Raw genomic sequence first — 20,221 nt, 5'->3', positions numbered from 1 at the left:
AAATAAAATCTTTAAAAAGAAAGAAGGGGCACCTGGGTGGCTCAGCGGGTTGAGCCTCTGCCTTCAGCTCAGGTCATGATCTCGGGGTCCTGGGATCGAGCCCCGCATCGGGCTCTCTGCTCAGTGGGGAGCCTGCTTCCCTTCCTCTCTCTCTGCCTGCCTCTCAGCCTACTTGTGATCTCTGTCAAATAAATAAAATCTTAAAAAAAAATAAAAATAAAAAAAAAAGAAAACCTTTTCTTCTTCTGCCCCCTGCCCCACCTCTACAAACAGGTTTGGATAGCCTAGTTCCCAGTCACTTGCTTGTTGAGATCATCATGGGTGCTTTTTCTTTTCTTTAAACTTCTAGACTGAGGTTCTTAAGATGGGAACTACATGTGGTAAGAAGTGATGGAGGATTAATTAGGTCTGTGTTTGTTTTGGGGAGGAGAAGGCTCTCAATATTTCAGCAGATTCTTAAAGAATCCAAAACTCAAGAAGAGAGAGAGAAGAGAGGGAGGGAAAAAGGTTAGAACCAGCGGTCTGGACACGTGTGGGATGTTTCTGCAGATTTCTGGAATTAGTGCTGCCCTAGAGCCCCCTATGTGTCTCTCTGGAGGCCCCACCTAGAGCAGAGGCAGGCTAGCGCCTCAAACGCTGTCTATCCGAGGTAGTTTCTTCACATACGTTCTATCTTGGCTTCTAAGACACGACAGGGCAAGCAACCAGTCTTGCAGAATGTCTTTGACACTGACATCAGGTTCTCCTGACAATGCCGGTAAAAAAAAAGTAAGTTCTTCTGGGAGCTTCGAGCATCTTGGAAGACAGTAACATTATACAGGAGTAGTGAGCCGGCCTGTCCATATCAGAAGGGGCACGTCTGAGCAGAACTTACGTTTGGGGAGGTAGCTGGAACTTTGGGAAGCGTGAGGTCCGGGGCTATGAACCAGATTCGGACCCTGACAGCTGCATCAACACTGAGGAGGACCCAGGGTCTGGCCGTGAAGCTGGCAGCTGGGGCGGCCATTTTGGATGACCTCATTCAGCTCCCGGGCACTCCCTTCTTCCCATCCACCTCACAGAGATGGTTGCTCATTTTTCTTTTACTAGAACCAAACCAAACAAGGCTCTAAAAATAACCCCCAGGAGTCTTCAGAAGGAGCAGACTTACACTTGAAGATGTAAATATACTTACCTCCTTACCTTCAATTAGATCCACTCCTTTAAAGCTTTGCTCTGATTGAAGCCAGAGGCAGAGGCTTAGGAGGCAGAGAGCAAAAGGGTGGTGGCCGTCTTTGACCTTCCCTCTTTGCCTTTCCGTAACTTCTTTGTTCCCACTTCATGCTGTCGGTGCTTCTGACTGTCTAATGACCAGATTTCTCTCCTTTGTTTCATTGTTCACCTTTTTGTAGACATTCTATTAGCTTATATTCATTGAGTGTTAATACTGGACACTCTAAGTGAATTGATTCATTCAATGACCGTATGAAAAAATAAACACTGAACCCATTTTACAGATGGGAAACGTGAAGGTCAGAAAGGTTAAAGTTATGACCTCTGCTCCTGAGATATTTGTAAAAACCTGGCTGGGGAGGAAAAAACATGCTAAACTCATTCACATGTGTGGTGTATATATGCTTTTATATTTGATATATAAATATATAAATATAAATATAAATATATCCAAGAAAGGAGTTGCAAGGCATAAAAGAGGAGTATTGCTTCATTTATCCAGATATATCTCATAGATTGGATCTAATCAAAATGGGTTTGATTACGTTTAAGATCAAAGAAGAATCAAGCTGGTGAAAATGATTCTTCCTGGATTTTCGCTCTCTTCCTGTATCCTCTGTTAGTAGGAGAAAGCACCTTGGAGGCCGTTTACTGACTTTATCTGGTTTAGTCCCCTCCGTTTCCAGACGAGCTAACCAAGAGCCAGAAAGGCCAAGTGCCGGTAACTATCAGTGGGAAAACTGGCCTTCTGACTTCTTAAGTTCTATTTCCACCATCCTGGGGTCGCTTCCCCCGACATGGCCAAATAATTGCATCGGATGTAGATGCGCCATCTCTTGCTTTTCCGGGCCAGGGACTCCAGGCTCCAGTTTGTAAACGCTGAGAGGGAAGCCCGCTGACCTAAGCACACAGACATGGACAGGCGGCAGGACTGGCAGAAACCCTTCCAAGAGGCCAGCTTTGTCCTTGTTGGACCTTTTGCGGCTGGTTTTAGTTCTGGCTTCATATGGTCCGGCTCTGACTTTCCCCGTCTGTCCTCCACAGGCCAGTGCAGCAGTGACCTGTTCCAGTCCACACACAACGTCATTGTCAAGACAGAACAAAGTGGTGAGTAGCCAACTTGGGAGGCCAAGCCTGTGGAGGACAGCTGGGAGGGCGTCAGGAGAGGGTGGGAGCAGGGCGAGTCTAGTGCTCTGGCGGGAAGCCAAGGGATGCTTCCTCCCTGGCTCTCTCCAATGGGCCACCCCACCGTGAGTGTCGTTCCTTGCCTTGGGGACCAGGGACTGCCAACTATTTCCTATCTAGACTGAAGCTGTCCACACCTCTGTCCACACCTCCCACTGCTGGTTAAGGCATCATCCAGGCTGGAGTCTAAGAGCTGGGGAAAATGCAGGGTTTGGGAGGGCCTCCTTCTCACGCGAAGAGAGTCAGGGTCCTGGGCTGGGCCAAGTTAGGAGAAACAAGGGGAGAGAAGAGAAAAGTCCAGCGTCTCCTCCCCACTCATCCTGTGGTGGGAGTGCATTTCCCAAAAAGGAGGAAACTACAGACTGGCTGTTGCAGTTTCTGTAGCTTCTGGAGGGTCTGGGGGACACCCAAAAGCAGCTGCGGAACCCACTCCCTGCCTCAGGTGCACTTTTAGACAAATGACACTATTCTGGGCTCTGAGTAGGGTCTGCGGTCTCATAGGATCTACGTTTATTTTTTGTTCTCCTTTCCCGATCCAATCAGTCCTCCTTTCTCTGTCCCAAATCTTTCTCCTGGGGACCTGTTGGACTTGTGATGGTGGTGAGGGGGAGGGGCAGGCAGTACTGCCTGGAGAAATGTGCCCCAGGGCCTCGCATGCATCAGAGCTCCTTGCTGTTGACCTTTGACCTATGACCTCTCAGTCCGGGGAGAGCTCTGTAAGTCCCCCAGGGTCCCCTGGCCGTGATAAAACCGGGCGACCGCGCTGCCCCAGAGTCACTCCCCACATCCACAGCAGTGAGACTGGGAGCCATGTCGGATGGCCGAGGTTGCCACAGGCCTCCTTGAGGCGTGCATGCGCGTCACCACGGACAGAATTTGACCCAGGGTGGTTTGAGAGTTGCTAAGGGCTGAAATTGGCCCCATGCAGTTATTTACTCTTTTATGAGGGGCTACTCACGATTATTAAAGATAAAGCAATAGCTGCTAAGCATGTTCATTAGGTCTTCCTGGCCTTGCCCCCCACCCCGCCCTGCACAACCCCCCACCCCCACCCACCGCAGAAGCCAGGGGTTGGGTTCCCCGGATGGCCTGTGTTTCTGGGTCTGACTGCCCTAGAGGCAGACACAGGATTTGGCCCAGAGGCTGGGGCTCCACCCCCATTCCCACCGGGACCCGACGGATAGCCCCACGGGAGGAGTCTGCTGGTGTTGGAGAGGGCCCAAATAACTCGGTAATTCCTCCTTGACCGTCCAGACATTCTCGTGTTGCCAGTTCAGAAAAGCTGAGCCACGGGGTGGAGAAGAAGGTCCACCCCAGGAGGAGGGGAGAAGAGGCTCTTAGAGGGGCCAACACCCCCCAGAGCTTTTCGGTTCAGTTTGTTTTCAGAGACAACAACAGGTGTACGAGGTGACCCAACGAGGAGAGAGGGTGTAGCCCCAAGAGATCGGGCTTGGGGTGCCCAAACACGTAGCTATTAGTTAAAATACCAGCTAAATCCCTATGTCGTAAACAGGAGGACTTAGCCGGTGAGTCAGGCTTTATATTATTTATGCTATAAAAACAAAATGAAACTCGGCCAGTGGCTTACCACCCTGACCCTAAAATTCAGAAGGCAGACAGGAGGGGAGCTGAGGGCAGCCTCCGTCTGTGAAGGGGGGAAAGCAGGAAGTTCCTGGTGGGGACCAGGTGAGAATGCCTGCCCGGTCTCATAGCTCTTGGCCAGGAAAGAATATGCTCCTGTTGGAGATCAGCCCAGACGTGGGGGTTGTGTAGGAGCTGGGCTTCATTTGGGGTAGGTGGACGGGAGTTTCCTCGGAATCCGAAATCCGAAGAGTCAGACATGCTTCCCCAGCCCTCTGCAGGGGTGTGGTGGGGGGAGAGGGAGCGCTCTTCTTTTTCCGAGATGAGGCAATGGGGCTTCCTCTTAAAAGTTGTCTGCTTGATTTGGTAACACTCTTTTCGCCTTCTCCTTTGTTTTATTTTGAGAATTTTATGTCATCGCTTGAGTTAATTGGAGAAATGCTGAAGGGAGGGGGGCGTCACCCCACTGGAGGGAGAGCTTCCAGAATTTCAGTCATGAAAACACCACGATAAAGACTGACTAGACTTTCCTGAGAGAAACATTAATTCTCCCAGGAAGATATTTCTAGGAAATGATGGTCATTAATTAAGAATTATTTGACCATAATAATTTCTTTTTCTACTGTAAAAATATTCTGGTGATTATACAGTAGCAGGTAGGACGAGGCCAGGCTCCAGAGCCCACTGCCTGCTGTGTGCATGCTGAGAAGATCCCCAGGAAGCCAAAGCATGGACCTAGGACAGGGTCTCACTACAGTGTTCCCTTCACCTTTCTAAAGAGGCGTAGGTGTAGAACACACGGTTGGGGCCAAAACAAAGCCCATCGCCTGCTGGACACTGGAAGAAAAAGGAGTTAAGATTCTTATAAAATAACATGTGGTAGAAGCAGAATGTTATCCTGCCTCTCAGAGGACCACCCACAAGGTCCAGCACCTCTCCGATGAGCAGTGAGTTAGAAAAGGCAAACTCATCACCTAGAAAAATATGATGACTGACCATTCCCATTTTCTGTCTTTTATAGACCCTTCCATCATGAACACCTGGAAAGAAGAAAACTTTTTATATGACACCAACTATGGTAGCACAGTAGGTAACTAACTCCCCAACACTTAAGGGCCTTTGACATTCTTTTTATTCTGTTTTCTAACAGCCACATTAGAATGTAACAGAATTACATTCTAAGGAGGGGGCTCTTAATGTCGTTTGTCATTTCATTGCTACAGATTTGTTGGACAGCAAGACGTTCTGTCGAGCCCAGATCTCCATGACGAGCACAGGTCACCTTCCTGTCGGTAAGCTGTCCTGACATCAGGGGCTGAGGGTGCCTCGTGCAAGTGCTTACTGAGAATTAATGAGAATCACAATACCCTACGTTGCCACTTGGCTGGAGTCTTTTTCATTAAAACACTGGGAAGGGAATGGAGTTACTATTTTTAAAAGGTCTGTTTTTGAGCCAATATCTGTACATTGAAAATGACCAGCAAGGAAGCCTCTAGGAAAAGTATTTGTCCCCTGTGAAACCAAGTTACTCTCTTGTGACAACAAAAAATCCTTTCAGCAAAAGCTTGCTCTTAGGGAATTATCTGATAAAAGTGTTCGGATTTGGGTCTACGTATGGGGGAAGAAGGCTGTATTGAATCTTCAAAAAACCGTGTCTGACTTCAGAGAAAGAAAACCTAAAAGTGGCCGTCAGAGGTCAGAGAACCTGAAGGGATGATCTCTGGGTAGTGGGGTAGTTGTTGGAAATTTCTAGAACCCTGTCTATCAGTCAGCCTTTAAGCCTGAACCCTGATGGCTCATTAAGACTCTGATTAGTCAGAACCCCTGCGCTTTATGAATTACGTTGACGATAGTTGTGCTTGGTTAAAAATGGATGCAAGTGGGTGCTATCCTTGACTCCCAGTCAAGGTTCCCCTGAGAGGGTTGGTCCCTCGGGAGTCTGGAGAGGGGCTTTCAGATGACAATTCCCCCTCCCCTTACAGAGAGGCCCATTGGCACGTGCCCTGTGAGCATGAGCGCACAGGGGAGGTGAACAGAGGGTTTTGTTGTCCCTTGACCTGGGTGCGAACTTGTAAAACCGCTTGGGTCTATGAGATTTGGAGCTTAGACTTGTCATGAGTCAATTGCTGTTTTCTTGGAATTGAAGCCGGGGCATCTTCAGAATCGGGATTTAAACGCATGCCTGTGAAGGAACTTGGAATCACACAGCCTCTCCTCCCCGGAAACCTTCCCTTGTTTTTGCTTTTGTTCAGTGTGTTTTTAAGAACTGAAATCATGAGGTTTTGAGGTTTTGAATGAAACAGGGCTGGGAACCAATGTCAATGGTTCTAGAATTGAGGTTAAGAACGAAGGGCAATTTGTTTCTCGACTTCCCCCAGTGGGCACCGTGTTAGGTGTCACTCTTAGTATTTGTTCAACTTTGGAAACAGATCAGATACTGGGAAGGCTCTGCAGTGGGTCTGCTGTTCTGGGGGAACTGAGCCGATTGCGGGGTGGGGGGGGTTGAATTTCTGCAACAATCAGTGTCACCCAGTCAAGACCGAGGGTTTCAGAACCGAGGAAACCACCAGGTCGCACTCTGACTTCCTCTCCCGCCTCGTCAGGTGGCACCTCCTGTGTCCTTCCAGTTCGGTCTCCGGCTTATGGCAAAAAATTGCAGCTGAGAATAAACTTGCACCGACCACTTCCTGAGCCTCGGGGCCTGTTGGGCCCTCAGGTGCCTGGAAAACAGAAAAGCCATAGTCACAACCCTCCTGCCCTCTCTGCCTGGCCACCCTTCTCTCTTCTGTGTCCTGACTTAACCCTCTAGAATTTCACAGTCCACACGGGACCGTTCTGTTTTCATACCTGCAGGAATAGGGAACTCACTGTCCCCTAATTCCATTTTTAAATAATCCTTAAAACAGGCTTTGCAGATCTGCACTCCTTTATCTCCCTTGACCCTGGGTCCCCCTGTCGCCCATTCCTATCCTTGGATTGTAACACGGTGAAGAAACCGGGGACCTCTACCGGAATTATTCCTTATAGAGTCAACTCAGCGTCTGGGGCTGGCAGCTTCTTTGGAGGAATTAACTAGCCCTGGGTCCTCCAGAAGGCTAGTTAATTACAGCCCTGCCTGGGGGTCCATTCCTTTCGGAAAGGTTTAATCTCTACTGGAGGGGACCAGAACACCCCCCCCCTAAAAAAAGGACCTTTGTCATTTGTCGGAGTCTGTAGATTTCAAGTTCCCATGAAATCGGGTGCAGTTAAACATCTTGCTATGCTCTAAAGCAAGTTGCAAGCCAAGCAGGCGAGGCTCGGCGTAAACTGATGCCCTCTGTGATAAACGCAGGTGGGGAAGCGGGCTTTGTTTTGATTTCTCTGTCATCTGCCCATTTCACAAAATGGCCGCTGCCCATGTTCCTGATCTGCCCGATAGTCCTCGAGCCAATCACGCCAACTCGGGCTTGATGTGTTTATTCACTGACTTGTTGAGCCTAGAGCTAGGGTGTCATGGTCTCTTATAACACTGACATTTGTATATCCCGTAAAGAAATGGCTCACAGCTGAATCACATGCAAATGCTTCTAATCTTCGCTTCTTGCAAAGCGGCGTAGCTGAAGTCATGCCCTGGCACTTGCGTCACACACCCGTGGCTTGGTGCTCCCCTTGCCCAGACTGGACCTCGGCCTCAGGTGCCTGGGAGCGGAGCGAGAGAAAGCCGGGCCGGACGACTTCCCCAGAGCAAGCCATTATTTTACAGGAGTGAATCACTTAACCACACGGCTAACTTCAAAGCTTTCGGCTTTTATTTTAGGGTGAGGGGAAGACACGGGGGGAGAGGCCATCGTATTAAGGGGAGGTTTCAGATCAAAAGACTTCAGTGCCAAGGCAGGTCAGTGATCCCACAGCTTGCCCACACACACTGGGGACGGGAAGAGGAGGCTGGAAGAAATCCGAGTTTTCTTTTGCCTTTGGCTGCATATTCCTCCATGTGATGATGGAAACATTTTATTGGAAACATCTGTCTTTGGTTTTTCTTGAAGATGGATGGAGGTCCATTCTGGGCAAATGGCTGGCATCTCACAGAGAACATTCCCTCATGGTCTGTCTGGTCTGGGGTCTTTAAGTCTAGAGTCCACGGACTCGTTGAGAAAGCCTAGATCCCTGAAGTTGCTTACAGATTCTCATGAGGATACACATACGTGTGTTTTTCTGGGGAGAGGGTCCACGGTTTCCATCTTAGTCACAAAGGTGCCTGAACCCCAAAGTAACTGATTCTATAACAGCTCGAAACGCCTGAACGGTGATGGAGGCTAATACACTGAAAACCCTTGAGTTTTTCTGAATTCAACCTTGGCTCTGAAGTAATGGCCCTGTATCCCTTCTGGATGCCTCTGGAAAATGAACTTTGCTTGTGGCCTCCTGGGTAAATGCCACCCTTTGTCCGCAGAACAACGCGGCCCTGTCAGAGTGATGTATCACTTGGAAACCGGGGTGAGTGCCAGACCTGTCGCAATATTGTCACATCCTGACGGGATGTCGCAATCTCACCCTGAAACCTACAGGGCGGGAGAGCGGAGTCTCCTTGCCTTTCCTGCGAATTTGCCCTTCCAGATTTCAGAGAAACCCAAGTCAGGTGCAGGCCCGCCTGCTGACAGTCCCGGGGGAGAGATCCTCCGCCCGAAGAAGAGGTTTCTCAGCTGACCAAAGCTTATGACATCCCTGTCCTCCTCCTACCACGGCTCGAGGAGAAACTGCCGGGAATGCTGAGCTGTGAAGAGCCGGGTGCTCCTATAGGTGACTGTGTGTGAGGATGTGTCCATGCATGCTGGGGAATCCAGAATCATTGAGCTGGAATTACTTTTTCCCACGAACTCGGGCATTAGAGAACTGAGCCTGATTCTCGGCAGGAAAGATTTCCGTGAAATCTCTTATGTACCATCGTCTCTGGGATTGGTTCCGAATGGTGGTTGTGACCAAAGCCTCTGGATTCAAATCGTGTGTCTTCACATCGTGGCGCCACTTTCAGGCTGTGTGACTTTAGACAAGTCACCTGACCTCTCTGTGTCTCAGCTCCTGTACAGATCTTTGGTTCATAATAGTCCCCACCTCAGAAGCCTATTGAGTGAGGTGACTAGGTCATTCTTGTACCAAGCCTAGCACAGTGGTGGTACATAGTAAGGGCTCAGTAAATAGTAGCTCTTCTTCTTAACCGTTGTATGTAGGAGCTAATGGTTATTCTAACTTTTTCGAATCATCAGCCACTCTTGACAATGAAATGAATGCCATGGGTCTTCTCCATCTACATGCAGTTTCAGTTAGTCCATAATGCCCTTGAAGGCCACACGGGGATCAATGAACCCTAGCTTAGGAAGCGCTGATGTACTATGCACCGGGAGATGCATTTTACTGGCCCCGTTGCTTAACAGGATTGGCTTGCATTTAGGGACTGCTCTGTATGCAGATTGCTGGGTTACTGATTGAGAGATTTTTTGGTGAACTATGCCTCGGTCTTCCTGATGCCTGGAGTGCCCACTCACACACACACATGCGCACGCGCACAGGCATCGCTAGACCACTTATTTTTCTTTTTAAGAAGTTTTATTTCACCAGATCTGCCTCTGTCATTGTGTCTTTGGTGATACTCACAAGGGTTACCATAATGAGTCATTTGTTAACTAATCTGTGTTTCCATAGTCCACTGGTGGCCCTCTGTACTGAGTGCAGACCAGTCAATGGCCCCTTTGTCAGACTGATTAAAATATAACTTTGCATGCCAAAAAAGGGCACTCCTCTGGCTTAAAAGCCATTTTTCTTTGTTATAAGTGTTTACATTTTGTATTATGTAAAAACACACACACATATACATACATACACACACACATACTTCTTTCAATGTCCTAAATCCTTCAGTGGCTTCCTATCTCTCTCAGAATAAAAGCTAAAATCCAAAAAGAGTCCCACAAAGCCTTACTGATCTCAACCTCTGCCCCTTGTTTACTGTCACGTTGGCACCCTTCTATTCTCTGAATGTACCAAACACATACTGACCTCAGGGCCTTTGCATTTACTGTTCTTATTCATTGGCAGTTCTGCACGCTCTCTGCATGGCTGGCTGTTTCCCTCACATCTTCTGGTCCCTTTCTCTGAGATGTCTTCTGTGACTGCCTTATATTTAATGACAAATTATTTCCACCTTCACACTCCTATCCCCATTTCTTACCCTGCAAGATTTTTCTTCATAGTACATATCATCTGTTTTGTTCTGCTTATATACCACACGTGCAAACAGTGCCGGGCATATAGTAGGTGCTCAATAAATATCAATTAAATGACTGGATGAATGAGTGGCATTGATGACTGTAGGTGACAGGTAAATTAAGCAGCTCTCACTGTTCCTTTCAGCAGAGTCACCTGAGATGAAAAAGGAGCTAGACCACCCTGCAAAGTCCCACACCAAAAAGCACAGTAAGTCGGCTGGCTTTCGGGTGGTTGCCCATTCCCTTCAGGGTGGGTGTAACCGGAGGCCTCTAGTTTTTACACAAGTATTGCCTCTGCCTGTCCCCTCCTCTTATTTATCTCAGCCTGTTTAGGGTGAGACAGTGGGAGCACCCCTCGCGGGCACAGTGAGTCTCTCTGTAGTTTCTCGAAGTGGAGATCCCCGGGATATTTTCTCCCTGTGCTGTTCTTTTTGTTCGAAAACTGAGACACCCAGTGAGTGAGAACTGCTTGCAGGCACGAGGCTAGCCATTTCCCTCTCTCCAGGAAAAATGGATGGGAAGAGAAGATGAGCAGAAACAATGGAGATGTATTCTTTTTCTCTTTTGTTGACTGTTGGCTTCCTACCTTTGTTGAGTGATTGATCCAAGAAAGGACTGTTTACTCTTAATAGTCAACAGTGTTCTTGGGAAGTTGTCATTCCCCCGATTATAAAACTTTATGAAAATATAGGAGCTGTCAGAGACATGGAGGGGAGGGCTCAGAAAGAAATCAGTTGGACATTGTTACTATTTGTTGTTCCATGTCATTCCCCAGAATTGAATGAACACAGCACAGTAAATGGCAGGGAGGGGTGGTGTAGGGCAGGTCTTGTGCGGGTCAAGTAGGGTTTGGTTGCTAATCTTACTGTAGTAGCTGCTTCATTGTCAGATTGGCCCCCTCAACTCCTACCAGACCCTGTCCCAGTATAATCTAGGAGTTCAAGTTCTAGAGCCCTGCTGACATGCATTTGACTGAACCACAGTTGCTGGGTGAGAGTGCTTTACCTGGGCTGAGGTTCTAAATGAAAGTGGTTGAAATTTGCTCTTCTGGGAAAGGACAGATGGCAAGAAATCCTGAGCAAGGAATCCTCCAGTAATTAAGAGACTCCCCTGGCATAGGAGGTCTAAGATCTATTCCTTTGTCTTAGCTTTGCCACTAGCTAATTGGGTGATCTTGGTTAAGTCACTTGAATTCTCTGTGTCTCCGTTTATTTTTTTTTCTTTTTTCTTTTTTTTAAGATTTTATTTATTTATTTGACAGACAGAGATCACAAGTAGGCGGGGGTGGGGGGAAGCAGGCTCCCCGCTGAGCAGAGAGCCGAGGCGGGGCTCGATCCCAGGACCCTGGGATCATGACCTGAGCCAAAGGCAGAGGCTTTAACCCACTGAGTCACCCAGGCACCCCTGTGTCTCTGTTTCCTGATGTATAAACTAAACAATTGTGCCAGTTCGTTCTCAAATGCCTTTTTTAAAGATACAATATCTGACTGTGCCGGTGGATAGGGGAAATTTGAGTATGTTCTCCTTGAGAGAATATGTGGCAACTCTATGCTTCCTCTCCCCCTTCTTTGCTGTGACTTAGGCCCTTCATAAATTCCTCTTCCAACTTGTCCTCAGATCCACGAGGGACCCACTTATGGGAATTTATCCGTGACATCCTCCTGAACCCAGACAAGAACCCAGGGTTAATCAAGTGGGAAGACCGGTCCGAGGGCATCTTCAGGTTCTTGAAATCAGAGGCTGTGGCTCAACTATGGGGCAAAAAGAAAAACAACAGCAGCATGACCTATGAAAAACTCAGCCGAGCGATGAGGTGAGGCGTTTCCAGCCCTGACCATGACCGCTTGTTTCCCCTGGTGGTCTTTGTCTGAATGGCCACCTTATGTGATGTCCTTTGTTACAGATATTACTACAAAAGAGAAATTCTGGAACGTGTAGACGGACGAAGACTCGTATACAAATTTGGGAAGAATGCACGTGGATGGCGAGAAAATGAAAACTGAACCTGCCAACCCTTTGAGCACGAACCCAAACATTCCCCCAAATGATAGCAAGCCAAGAGCTCCTGGACATAAGTATTTCAAAGACTACTTTTCTCTGATATTTATGTACCTTGAGGGGGAAAACCATCTACTTCTAGTGGGAAGAAGGAACACTACAGTTGATAAAATTATTTTGTTACTTTGAAGTATGTCCTATACGGGGGACAAACGTACACAGTTTTCTGTGAAATATGATGCTGTATGTGGTCATGATTTGTTTTTGCCTCTATTGTGAAGTTCCTTTCCACGGCAAAAAGGGCAGGATTTGTAGCCTTGTGCTTCTTGCTAAGAGAAAGAGAAAAAAATTAGAGGGCATTAAATGTTTTTATATTAGGAAAAGGTGACATGTCCTCTGCATGTAAGCATCCGCGTGGCCTCATCGGGAGAGGCGGGAGAGGTCACTAAGGTGAACTCCAAGGTCTCAGATTGACAGGATGAGCCCAAGGATGCTGGGAAGTTTAACCTGACCTTTTGGAGCCAGTGAGGGGAGCGTGAAGACTTCCAAAATCCAAGTGGACTATAATCACTTCATAATCACATGACTTGCCATGCTTAAATCAGCAGAATAATGGTGAAGGCTTTCTACTCATTCAAGAATGATTTACCTGACGCCAAGGCTGTCTCTCTCCCTCCCTCTTCGATGATTGGGGAAAAAACTTTAAATGCCGTCTCTGCTCATTTCTAGGTATTTAAGAGAGAGTTGAGCCTTGGTTGTTTTCAATCCCAGTTGTTTGAAAATAAATGGGAAAAAGGAAGTGGTGATGAGTTTGCTCTTATATTCCTACAGCCCATCGATTCTCGATTAACAAAATGGATGTTTTTGGCTGAGTAATTCTTTTTTGTGCATTATTTGGCTGTCTTGTGCTTGTGGGTTGTTCAGCGGGATCTGTGACCTTTACCCACTGGATGCCAGTGGCCCTCCCTTCCCCAAAGTTGTGACATCTTCAGACGTTGCCACATTTCCCTTGAAAAAGGGCAAAATTGTCCTTGATTGAGAACCACTGAGGTAGCCCGCCGAGACAACGATGGCGATTTACTCTCAGAACAAAAATATGTGTAGATCTTTCAGTTCCCAGAGTGAAGTAAAAGTAAGACTTCAAAGTCAATCAGTTTTTACGTTTTAAAATATTAGGGACAATGGGAATTTTAGAAATGGGAAATCTAGAGGGAATTTTCAGAATCTCAGATGACAGCCAAAGTCAGAGAAGTTAAACAGAGTAATGTAGCAAGAATTATAATAGAAGACATTTCACTAGAGTGACAAAGCAGAGTAAAAATTACATTGCAAAAGGAAATGCTGAGAGAAGAATGAGAAGGGGAGAGAGAGAGAGAGAGAGAGAGAGATCGATCCAGGGAAAATCTTTGCTCTTTTGGATAATTTCTTTCCTGTCTTATCTGGACTCATCCCAAAGTGAATGGTGTGTTGCCTAGATTTGTGTCCAGAGGATTTTTTGTTTTTTTAAGACAGAAAAAAGAAAGGTAAATGGAAGAGATACAGAATGCTCAGTTCAGGGGCTATGGTCAGTAAGGAGTTGGGGATTCGTCTAGTGACATTGCTCTGGGCTACCTGGAAACTTACTCCTGGGCCTTGCAGCCTGGGAGGAACATGAGCCTGTAGACACTTCGAAAATGGGTTTGAACCCTGAGATCCTTTTTGCACCTTTTCTTTTTGGCTCCCCACGTCCTTTGCTTTTTTCCCCCTTTTGCCTCTCTATTTTGAGCAATAACACGGGGATGGAGACAGCTAATGTCATCAACGAGTAGAACACCTACCGCGGTGTCTCACCCAGCGAAGGTGAACGAGTCATAGTCAAAGGCTGTGGAGTGTTCGTAATGTATTCAGAAGGTTGGAAGTAAGAATGAAGAATTTGTCCTGCTCATAACGAGAGCCATTACGGACGGCGACCTTGGAGCGGCAGCTTAGCGAGATGATCTTCTGAAGGTACAACCAAGTCCGTTTTTGCTTCTGCCTGGCTTGGTCACTTCCACAGAGGTGTCACTGGGTGTCGTCAAGTAACAGTTACTGGGGGACCTGAGAGAAATAACAATGAGCCACCCAGACCCGAAGCACGCTGCCTAGAAGACACACCTTGCTTTCCCAGCGAAGCTGAAGGACTCTGAGGCTTTTCCAGCATTTTGTTACGTTTCACCTGGAACAAATTAAACATCCAGACATCTGAACTGGTATAAATGCATAAATGTTTGCATGTCTGTGTGCATCTGAATCGTGTGGAGCTATTAGGGACGTCTGCTAATTCGTTCTCTGTTCTTTCTTCCCTGGCTTTGCCTATTCATCATGCCGGGTGGGGGGCGGGGGCGGGGGAGAGGCCCTAGATCCTTCCCTGAGCTCACCCTTCCCCAAACCTGCAAGTTTCTCACATTCCTCCAAATTGGCCTTGGCTCTTTCTGCACCCTCCCCCTGAAGAGCAATGTCTTTTCGGCAGTAAGTAAATCTGGGGAGTACCGATTGGAACAGTTCTACAGATAATTAACAGATTGTGCTATTTGTTGAAAGTGACGGTTTCTTGGCACCCAGTTCCTGCTTAAATAGGCTGGAGTATTAAGTTCTCAGCATATCTCTCTATTGTCTTGGCTTGAGTTGATGCATTTTCTATGTGCTGTTCGTGACTTGGAGAACTCAAGAGAATTGAGCCATGCCAACTTGGGGTGCGAACAGAGTACTTCCCACCACAGTGTTGCAAGGGAGAGCAAAATCCCAGAGATAAGCCAGCATCAAGTGAAGCCTCCCCCCAACCCCCAGTGTCTTGGGGACTCACAGCTTGTCGCTCAAGAAGCTTAGCTCTGCTGGATGTTCACAACATCCCTACACCTGGTCTCCTTGAGCTCCAAGGCTTAGGCTTTAAGCCTTTTTGCCATTTTCATGGGAATCTGAGGCAAGAAAGGTGTTGCTAAGATTTTACCAGACTCACATAATCTGAGTCTCCTGGATATTTTTCTTGAAATTTGAGCAAGATCCTGGATCCCAGAGACATACACCCACAGGTTCTTGAACTTGCCTTCGGAACAGGGCAGACCCAGGTGATGAGTTTTCCTTTGAACATGCTGGTCCTTCCTCAAAGTTCATGCCTTTCTAGACTGTAAGCTCTTAGAGGGCAGGAACTAGATCTTATCCATATTGTTTCCCAGCACCTAGCATGGGCTAGGTCCTTGGTAAGTATGTGTTGACTTAATAAATGAAAGACTTCTGGGAGACTTCTCCATATCCACAATCGGGATGTGAGTCATTTCTTCACTGGAATAAGAGCACAATGGCCAAAACTTCGAGAACGTATTATGTATTAGATGAGCATTCTACTGTGAGACTTTTTACTTTGCCTTCCTACTTGTCCTGAAATGAAACCAAACAGTCAGGTTGTTTGGTTCCACCAGTCAACATATGTTGAATGAGAATTCTGTTCCCTTATTAGGAGCTGTGAGACTTATCTGGTACAAGAAGCCAGTAATGGACCCTTGACCTGTTTTAACCAATGAAGGTTATGAATGTGTTTATATGATGTACATTGCTATTTAAGTGTAAAGCAGTTCTAGTGTTTGGGGGTTGGTTTATATATATATTTTTGTCTTTTTGAAAAAAAGGGATCTTTTGATAAGGTTAGTCATGCATGTTAGATTTTAATTTTGCAAGTGTGTTGCTTTTCAAATCTATAAAATAGAGGAAAAGGTAAAATAGTAAGAGGGAAAGGCAATTATCTTATTCTTTTATAGTTAAAAAAATCATTTGTTGAGTGCCTACTGTGGGCACAGAATGGAACCATCTATGTGAGGAGCGTCTTTAATTCTACAGAACGTAAGAGATGTTCCACAGGACCCTGTTGCATGGATACATGCGGTGTGAAAGAAGGAACAGCGCAGTAGTCACAATATCAGAGCTGAATTAGCTTTAGCACTGGTTCTCAGGATGCCTTTTCTGGAATAGGAGGTAGAGCATTTAATAAAAACCCATTGAGACTGTGCCTTATGAACCATTGAGATGTATAAGCCCTCACAAGTTTAGCTTAATTGGGATTAATCTTTCTGTAGCTATCTGCGTAATTCTTGTTTTTCTCCCATTTGGCTTCTGGGTCGACAATTTCTGGGAAACAATCCTACTGCCACTATTTAAAAAAAAATCAGAAATCTTATCCTTTAAACTATGTGAAATTCAAACTGAGTATTTTTGTTGTATGAAAGAATTTTATTTTTGGAAGTATGGTTTTTTTGTTCGATGGGTCCCAGAAAACACGAATAAAAACCACAGAGATCAGCCTGTAATTGTGTGTTTCATGCTTCAGCAAATCACCCAGAGGAAATGCAGTTGGTCTACAGCAACAAAACGCATGCAATTCTTGCACATATTTATTCTGTAAGCATTTACTGAGCATCTACTATGTGCCAGGCACTATCCTAGACTCTAAGCTATGGTAGAAAATGAAAGCGATAAAAATCTTGACTTTCATGAAGTTCATGTTTCACTGGATAGAAACAGACAAGAAACCAAACACTAACAAGCAACTATCAGAGGTGTCATAAAGAAATGTAGAACCAAGAGGACTGGAGAGTGCTGGGATATATAGGGATATATGCAAGTTTCACCAGTGGTAATGAGGAAGGAGTTCAGTGAAGACCCTAAAGATAGAAGGAAAGGAACCATGCAGATAAGGGAGAATGATAACATACTGAAGGGACCAGCAAGTGCGAAGGTCCTGAGTTTCCTTCAGGTGTTCTTGACCTGTCCAAAGAGCAGCGAGGAAGTCTATTTGCCAGAGCAGAATAAGCAATAGTAGGAAATGATGTAAACTAGTCACTGGCAGGCTAGATGACATAGAACACAGAGAACATTATGAAGGCTCTGGGTTTTCTTTTGAGTGAGGTGGGGAGCCACAGAGAAGTGACATGCCCTCACCTCTGGTTTAAAAGAACCCCTCTGGGGCGCCTGGGTGGCTCAGTGGGTTAAAGCCTCTGCCTTCTGCTCAGGTCATGATCCCAGGGTCCTGGGATCGAGCCCCGCATCGGGCTCTCTGCTCAGCAGGGAGCCTGCTTCCCTTCCTCTCTCTCTGCCTGCCCCTCTGCCTACTGTGATCTCTGTCTGTCAAATAAATAAATAAAATCTTTAAAAAAAAAAAAAAAAAGAACCCCTCTGGCTGTTGTGTTGCGAATGAATTGCAGGGAGGCGTTCAATGCGAGCATACGTTCTTACGGAAGGATGAACAGAAGGAGGTAGAAAAGCTCCCACTCACTCCCAGGCCTCCCATATGACGCTTCACAAATATTTCAAGGTAGGCAGTGAGTTCTATCTGTTCATAACATAGGTAGAGCTATGTTGTCTCCTGGGGCCCAGAAAGTCTCAGTCATTCATTTCTTAACTTCATAACCTATAATATGAAAATAATAATAGGTGAGCATTTGGGGAAGATCCTCTTGTTGCCGGAACCATGAGATGTGCTTTACATACATAATTATATTTAATCCTCCCGCAAGTCTCGGATATATAGATACGATCTCCAATTTTCACATGGAGGAAACAAAGATCAGAAAGGTTAAATGACTTTCTTAAGGTCACACAGCTAGAAATTAGCAGTAAAGCTGTCCTTGTGCACCTAGACCTCAGTTCCCCAAAACCCATCTTCCTAATTCTGATGTCCTCTAGTTCATTGGGATGCTAATTTATACCACATGCACACACACGGCTTCATAGTTCAATATATCGGAGGAATACTGAGTTACACAAAATCTTACGAAGTTATTCTTTAAGAATTCTTAGAGCCTTCATGATGATGGTATGCACTGTGAACCCATAAGAAAGGGGAAAGCATTCCCAACTTCCCAAATGTACGTAAAATGGACCTTTTTCATCAAGGGACACCCAGGGAAAGGATGATATCTAGAGATGACTTCTCTGACTTCGGAGAAGCAGTATTTTCCTGTTTGGGCCAAATTAGTATGCTGGTAATATTCATGCATGTCACACTTGGCCAACTTTGAATATATTCTATTTCTTTCTCATTAGGAAGAAATTCCCTCTCTGCCCTGGGTGTTATTTATTTGCGTTGATGCATTGGTCAGCAATCACAGTGGACTTGCCAAGTGACTCCTTTTGGGGAACTGTGAACCCCCCCTGAATTTTTAACTCTTTGGGACTATCTGTCCCAAACTACAGGCACTAGCTGCATGTGGCTGTTGAAGTATCAATGAGTTAAAATTATAGACATTAAAAACTGAGTTCCTTAGTCACACCATCTGCATTCCAAGCGCTGCCCAGCCACATATGGCCACTGGTTCCAGTGCTGGACGGTGTCGCCGTAGAACATTTTCATAATCAGAGAAAGATTGAAGGGACAGCCGGGCTCTAGAATCTGACTGGGAGGAGGAGGTTAAGGGTGGAAAGGGTAGTGAACAAAACTAAGCCGGGCTGAAATAAGATCCAGGGAGCCTTGGAAACTAAAGGTGACCCTGAATTGTAGAGAACAATCAAAATAAAGATCCAAAGCAAATCTCTCTGTGTTTGCTGGAATGGTGACAGTAGCTGCCAGTGCAAACAAGTTTGATGCTGTCAGTGGAGACTTGGAGTGGGAGGATTTTATTATTCTTATCTCCAAACCCCACACATACCCTACAGTCATTAATATGAGTGTTCTAAGGATGCGGCTTTCTCGTTGGGAATATTGGCATTGAGGGAAGATCACCGAAATGGGCAGGGAAATGAGAGGTCCTTAAGCAGGAATGGCTAGGAACTCCCACTGTCTGCCACAAATGACACTAATACCATTTTCTTCCCTTTTTTCAAGACTCACTTCTTGAATCATCGTTTACCCATTATTGGCTATTGCCTTACAAGTCAATGCTTTTCCATTAACCAGCATGATCTGGTCTCTGTGCACATCAAGTCACTGAAAATGCTCTGTTGAATGTCACAGCCAAACTCACTGCTGCCTCAGGGGCTTTGCTTTAGCTCTTCCCTCTGCCCAAAAAGCACCTTTGAGTGTCATGTGGCTGGCTACCTCCACTCATGTGGGTTTCAGTTCAAAAAGTCTCCTTTCCTAATCACAGTTAGAGCTGGAAGATCATTTGGTGCAAAACCCTGTCCTAAGAGCACAGAGAGCTTAATGCATAGACCCAAGGTCACACAGGCTTTCAGCTAGGAGGGGAAGCCAGTTCCCTTGTTTTCTCATTCATGAATCCTTACAAGTACATGTTACAGGTTCTCATAATCACAGGGGTCTTCCGTCCCCAACATGGGGACATCCTCAAGGAACCTCCCTTTCCTCTGTCTCCAAGGCGATGCCATGCAAATTTCTTATGTTCATTCTTTGAATCCAGTCAACATCATCTTCCCTCTGGAGCCTAGCCTGGTCTGGGAGGAAAACCCACACTTCCTCGATGTCAGTGGAAGAGCAGATGAGACCAAGTTAGAGCTGCTCAGAAACTATAAATGCAAGGGTCCTTGGCACTGCTGAGGAGGGAGCATGGAGAATACAGAATCAAGTAAAAGATGTGATGAATCATCAGCTTTCCGACTTCTCTGCTCAGCTTCAGTGTGTGTGTGTGTGTGTGTGTGTGTGTGTGTGTGTGCACGTGCGCACGCACACGCACGCCTGCACCTTCCTCGCTCTTACCCTATGTCTCTTTCAGAGTTCTCGCTTCTTTCCCATGCCTTTCCTTCCTCTTGCTCACCAGTCCCTTTCAGACACCTTCCCGCCTCCAACCCGTCTTTCCAGGTTGCTGAAAGACGGAGGGCTGACAAGAGGACAGTCCTGGACCAGGATTGGTGCCACCTCTCTGAAAGCCTCAGTGGTGACAATAACAAATGGTATTTACCTAAGAGTTATTAACACATCAACTGTTCTCCCCTTGACTGTTTAGTCATGTCATTCAGCATTAATGGACTTTTCCAATGGCAAACAGAAAGAGAAGAAGGAAAACAAACAGTGTATTCACACTTGATAGAGTCAGTGATCCCTG

General features: G+C 46.3%; 1 protein-coding gene across 2 annotated transcripts in view; it reads left to right on the top strand.

Annotated features, from left to right (window-relative positions):
- The window catches only part of EHF (ETS homologous factor), a 42,690-nt gene extending 26,158 nt beyond the window's left edge, over nt 1–16,532 (top strand). The window contains exons 4-9 of one of the 2 annotated variants that reach the window (XM_080815331.1): nt 2,257–2,319; nt 5,000–5,068; nt 5,202–5,270; nt 10,366–10,428; nt 11,838–12,033; nt 12,124–16,532. In XM_080815331.1, the coding sequence (XP_080671457.1) occupies nt 2,257–2,319; nt 5,000–5,068; nt 5,202–5,270; nt 10,366–10,428; nt 11,838–12,033; nt 12,124–12,223 (560 nt within the window). In that variant the 3' untranslated portion in view covers nt 12,224–16,532. The remainder of the gene's footprint in view (nt 1–2,256; nt 2,320–4,999; nt 5,069–5,201; nt 5,271–10,365; nt 10,429–11,837; nt 12,034–12,123) is intronic. The other variant, XM_080815330.1, reaches the window with a different exon arrangement.
- The last annotated feature ends 3,689 nt before the right edge of the window (nt 16,533–20,221 follow it).

Source organism: Martes martes, assembly GCF_963455335.1.
Source record: "Martes martes genome assembly, chromosome: 10".
In the NCBI taxonomy this organism is placed as follows: Eukaryota; Metazoa; Chordata; class Mammalia; order Carnivora; family Mustelidae; genus Martes; species Martes martes.
Note: the sequence above shows the minus strand (reverse complement) of the source record. Positions and strands in the feature narration are given on the sequence as shown.